Source organism: Calidris pugnax, unplaced genomic scaffold, assembly GCF_001431845.1.
Source record: "Calidris pugnax isolate Ruff unplaced genomic scaffold, ASM143184v1 scaffold20, whole genome shotgun sequence".
NCBI classification, from domain to species: domain Eukaryota; kingdom Metazoa; phylum Chordata; class Aves; order Charadriiformes; family Scolopacidae; genus Calidris; species Calidris pugnax.
The window spans coordinates 23649796-23654805 of NW_015094510.1; the positions used below are offsets into that span (position 1 = coordinate 23649796).

Genomic DNA, 5010 nt, shown 5'->3' on the forward strand with positions numbered 1-5010 from the left:
AAGGAGCCTGCTCCCGCTTCTCCTCCGGTTTTTAGACGGCTCCGCGCCCCCAGGGTTACAGACACCGCCGGTGCCCGCCCGTGATCCCCCCTTCTCCGGGGGAAGCTGCCCCGGAGGGCCCGCTGCGGCGTGGGGTGCCCGGAGGGAACGGGGCCGGGCTCCCCGCCATCCCGGCGGGAGAAGCCCCCGGTGAGCCTTTCTTTGCTGCAGCCGAACGGCTTTCATTTAGTTTTTGCAGGAGGGGGAGTTTCGGAGGGGAGGCACCGAGTCTCCCCGGGGGAAGGCGGACGAGGGTCGGTCGGCCACGGCGCGACGGAGGGCAACCGGGGTCTCTCCTCCGTCCCATCCGCTTCCCCGGCCCGAGGCACGGGGCTCCCGGCGGCTCACCGAGAGTCCTGCTGCCTTCTGGGGGCCAGGCTGGGGGCCAGCAGGTCCCTGGAGGCCCCCGAGGGCAGGTTCCCGGGAGGGCACGGCGGTAGATCCTCCTTGCCTTGGAGCTCCCCGGAGGACACCACACAGTCTTGCTCGGGGTCATTGTTGGTGCCCGCCCCTCGTTTTTTGTCCTCTTCTTTCTTCCACTTCATCCGCCGGTTCTGGAACCAGATCTTGATGTGCCTCTCGGTCAAGTTCAACATGACGGCCAGCTCCACCCGCCGCGGCCTGGAGATGTACTTGTTGAAGAGAAACTCCTTCTCCAGCTCCAGCAGCTGCGCCCGGGTGTACGCCGTCCTCGTCCGCTTGTTCTCCTCCTGCTCCACCACGTAGGAACCCCCTGGAGAGAAGAGAGAGTCAGCCCCGGCCAGCCCGGCCATCCGCACCCCTGCGCGGCGCGGGGGACACGCGGGGGGAAGCGAGCGGGGTGAGGTGACAGCCTCGGGGAGCCCTACAGGCCCCGCACAGCGAGACCATGCTGTAGGCGGCTGTCAGGACTGCTGCTAATTTATTTTGTAACAATTTAATACTTTTAAAATAATAATTTGGTGGAGGTTTTCAGGGAAACCCCATCCATTAAGCCGGGCGAAACGCTCAGCCGCCACCATTTGTGTGTCGCCGAAAGCTCTGAAGGGTCCAAGACCTGGCAATTACCGAGATTCGCTTGAAAAGAAAAAGAAAAAGAAAAAAGAAAAAAAAAAAAGAAAAAGAAAAAAGAAAAAAGAAAAAGAAAAAGAAAAAGAAAAAGAAAAAGAAAAAGAAAAAGAAAAAGAAAAAGAAAAAGAAAAAGAAAAAGAAAAAGAAAAAGAAAAAGAAAAAGAAAAAGAAAAAGAAAAAGAAAAAGAAAAAGAAAAAGAAAAAGAAAAAGAAAAAGAAAAAGAAAAAGAAAAAGAAAAAGAAAAAGAAAAAGAAAAAGAAAAAGAAAAAGAAAAAGAAAAAGAAAAAGAAAAAGAAAAAGAGGAAAAGAAAAAGAAAAAGAAGGAAAGGACAATCTCAAGGAACCGCAAACGGAAGCAAAATGGAAAAAAAATATTTAAAAAAAGAACCAGCCAAACAAAAACCAAACCAAAGCAATAACGATGAAAAATGCTGGTTTTGTGTGACACGCACAAACCAAAATATTAAAATTAATATTTAAAAAAATAATATCTCACCTCCCCGGTAAAGGACCTGGAGGAGAAGCCACCCCGCCAGCGGAGGGCCCACCGACGGTGGGGTCCCGGGGAGGCGGCGCGGCGGAAAGCGGGAGGCTCTCCCCAAAGGGGCCTCGGATCGGGCCTCCGTCCTTCGCGCAAGCCGCAAAAAAAGTGGGGAGAAATTCCACGAAACAGGAGTTTGGGAGCCGCGCGGGATATCGCCACGGAGAAGCCCCGGGCCCACGGAGGCTTCGGCCCTTCCGCGGCTACCCGCGGGAGGCAACGGGACGGGCACCGACGGGGCTGCCAGGCCGGGAGCGGGACCGGGAGCGGGACCGCAGCCCCTCCGTTTCTCCAGGTTGGCGAAACTTTGGATTTTTCGTTCCTGTGAACAGCGACAGCAGCGGAATCGCCGTTCCCAGCGCGGCCGCCGCTGTCCTGCGTGGGCACCGGGGGCGCGGGTGGTACCGGCGGCGGCGGGGAGAGGGTCTGGGGGCGAGCACTGAAACTCAGAGCTGCTGTGGCCAGGGCAGGGACCCCAGCCCTTGGTGGCACGGCCAGCCAGACCGAAACAGCCATTTCAGACGGGAGCTACGCGGGCTCTCCCGCCGCTCAACCGTTCCCATGATTTCATATAAATAATGTTCATAAATGCAAACCTATGTATAGAAACCTATGTGTGCGCATATATATATATAAATTATATACTAAAATTATTTGCATATACATGAAATGTCTCTGTGTGCATATATAGATATAAATTATGTATTAAAAATATTTCTATATGCATAAAATGTGTATAAATATAAGCCTATATACACGCAGGTGGGTGTATGTACCTGAAATAATGGCTGTGTTATGGGAAGGTCAGGCGGGAGGCGGAACACGGGGGGTCTGTCGGAGGGGTCGCGGCCTCGCCGTGCCCTTCCCGCGGGACGGGGCGACCCTCGGGAGGTGACCGGTGGCCCCCGCGGGCGGCGAAGCCCGGAGCTGGGCACGGGGGGTGGCACCAGGCCGGGTTCGGCCGCGGCCTCTCTGGCAATAAAAAAATATCTCTCTCTTGGCACTAACAAGGAAGAATTCCCCACGGAATTCATGGAAGCCTGCATCCCGAAGGGTTTCGTAAAAAAAAATAATAAATACATCATTTATATCCTTTGCGATATAAATCGTGCAAATATCCCGGGGTTTGGGCACCAGCGCTGCGCAGCGCCCCGCGTAGCGCCGCGCCCCGTGTGCTGCCCGGGCGTGCGGCGTCCCCCCGTAACAGGAACACGCGTGCGTGTGCTCGCACGCACATCCCATGCACAGCACAGCCCTCGCCCGGACCTCCCGGGAGAGCCCGGCGGGGCAGGGAAGGGGGTTCGCCTTTTACGGGAAAAGTTTCGTTTTGCTGCCTGGGGTTTGCAATTCCTCAGGTATTGGAGACAGGGGAAAAAAGGGGATAGTTTGAGAGTTTGGCTTTATTTATTCCCCCCCATTTTCTCCCTTCCCCCCCCCCCCTTTTTTTTTTCCTTCCTCCAAATTCATTCAATACAGGGAAAACGATCTGATTTCCATTTCCCCCCTCCCCTGGCACAATCTCGGCCGCCGAGTCCGCGGCGCGGAGCCGCGCTCCTCTCCTCTGCGCGGCGGATGCGCCTCCCGGGGGGCTGGGGACCCTCCTCCGTCCTCCCCGTGCAATCCCCAAACTACTCCACCGTGATTTTAACACTCCGGTCCCTTTTTCAACTGTCTATTTGAACAAAGCCATTAATATAATATTTGCCGTATAGGCGTGACAAAGGCGCAGGACACGATAACATTGTGCGGGCAGGGGCAGAAATATTGTTGGGCAGCGGAACTTTCTGCCCAGATAGAGTTTCTTCCCCTCGCTGGCACCTCTGCTTCGTTTGTGCATTGTTTCCCCTGTCCCTGGGTTTTCACTTGGAAAAAAAAAAATAAATAAAAGTGCAATTACGGCTAAAACCCACCGGGGAAGCAGGAGCGGGGTGGGATGGAGGAGTCGGGAGGGGAGATGGGCTCTGCCGCCCGGGCGCCGGGGGGGCGCAGCGCAGAGGGGCAAGGAGGCTGCCCCGGGTTTTTCGGGTGCCGCTGCGCGCAGGGAGGCGGACAGCCGGGTTGTACCCTGCCCTTGCCGTCCTGCCCGCCGCTTCCCCGCCCGCTCCACCCCGCGGGTGTCTCCGCGCCCCCCCCCCACCTCCCCGGCCTCGCCCTGCGCGGAGCCCACCGCGCCCGCGGAACGGCAGCGCCGCTGAGACCCCTCGCTCTGCGGGGCGGCAGCGTTGGGGAGACGCTGCGCGTCGCCCCGACTTGGCGACAATTAGTTAATTGGTAAAAAATAATTCGTTAATAATTGCTTAGGGCTTGGGCAGCGCGGGGCGCGGCGAGCCCGCCGGCGGGGATCAGAGGCCGGATCCCACCCCGGGGTTCAACCCAAGGGTAGCGGCCCCACAGCTGCGGGTACTGGGGGGCTGGGGAGAAGGAGCGACCCAGGGAAGAGACCCTCCGGGACCGCGCCACCGCGCTACAGCCGAGCGGCGGGAGCGGGGCCGGTGCAGGGGAGAGTCCCTGCCCGCTGAGAGGGAGCGAAGCGGCGAGACAGCGGCAGAAGGAGGCGGCGGGTCTTACCGGTCCACTGTCCCTTCCAGGCGTGCGATTTGGTGGACTTCATCCAGGCGAAAGGCACCTGCACCCGGGGCTCCTCTATCGCCCCCGTGTCCGCCCCGTCTGCAAAAGGCAGCGCGTCCTGGTGGGGAGGAGGAAGATGAGGGTGGTGGTGGTGATGGAGGTGGGAGACCCCGGCATCCTCGGTGATGGGGGGCACCTCGTAAGGTGAAATGTCTGGCGGGCTGCCTTGCTCCAGAGCTCCTAAGGCGCCGGGGTAGGGAGGCTGCTGCTGCCTGCCCATGTACAGGCAGGCGGGGGGGCTGGGGCTGTAATCCTGCGCCGGGGCCCTCTGAAACGCACACGACTCCTTGTAGAGCTGCGCCGAGGCGTAATACTGCTCCTCGGCGTTCATGGCGAGCGGGGCCGGCGCGGAGGGGAGGGGAAAGGGGGGGTCTCTGGCAGCTTAGGGACACATAGGGCTGCTCTCACTCCCGGCCGCCCGGGATGCCTCTTTGACAGCTCGCCGCCCCGCCGGGCCCCGCCGCCCTGCCCGGCTCCCGCCGCCTCCCCATAGGCGCCGCTCCCCCCACGTGAGCCCTCCCGCAGCCCTCCTGGGCGGGGCGCGACCCATAAGAGGCCACTCGGGGTGGCCCCGGCCACGCAACCCCCTACTCCCCTTAACCGAGCGGGTCCCGGGACCCCCCGACCCCGCCGCTCCCTGCTTCGGGGCCTGAAGCCCCGCGGCGGGGGTTGCGCGGGGTCGGGGAGGGGGTCAGGGGATTGCCCCGACGTGCGGGGCGCTCCGGGAGGCACGGCCCCTGAACCCACGTTT

The 5010-nt window shown here is 59.8% G+C and overlaps 1 protein-coding gene across 1 annotated transcript; it reads right to left on the reverse strand.

Annotated features, from left to right (window-relative positions):
- Positions 1-383: 383 nt before the first annotated feature.
- PDX1 (pancreatic and duodenal homeobox 1) lies at positions 384-4750 on the reverse strand. The gene is made up of 3 exons (XM_014965832.1): positions 4675-4750; positions 4200-4640; positions 384-772 (listed from the first exon to the last, which is right to left on the reverse strand). Exons 1-3 carry the CDS (start codon positions 4748-4750, stop codon positions 384-386), a joined length of 906 nt encoding a protein of 301 aa, XP_014821318.1.
- Between the last annotated feature and the right edge of the window lie 260 nt (positions 4751-5010).

What these genes read in the sequence shown, in the direction of transcription:
- PDX1 (XM_014965832.1), bottom strand. Translation starts at nt 4,750, where the DNA reads ATGGGGAGGCGGCGGGAGCCGGGCAGGGCGGCGGGGCCCGGCGGGGCG. An exon ending in TCAAAGAGGCATCCCGGGCG is followed by an intron (nt 4,641 to 4,674) that starts GCCGGGAGTGAG and finishes TGTGTCCCTAAG; the next exon opens with CTGCCAGAGACCCCCCCTTT. An exon ending in CTGGAAGGGACAGTGGACCG is followed by an intron (nt 773 to 4,199) that starts GTAAGACCCGCC and finishes TCTTCTCTCCAG; the next exon opens with GGGGTTCCTACGTGGTGGAG.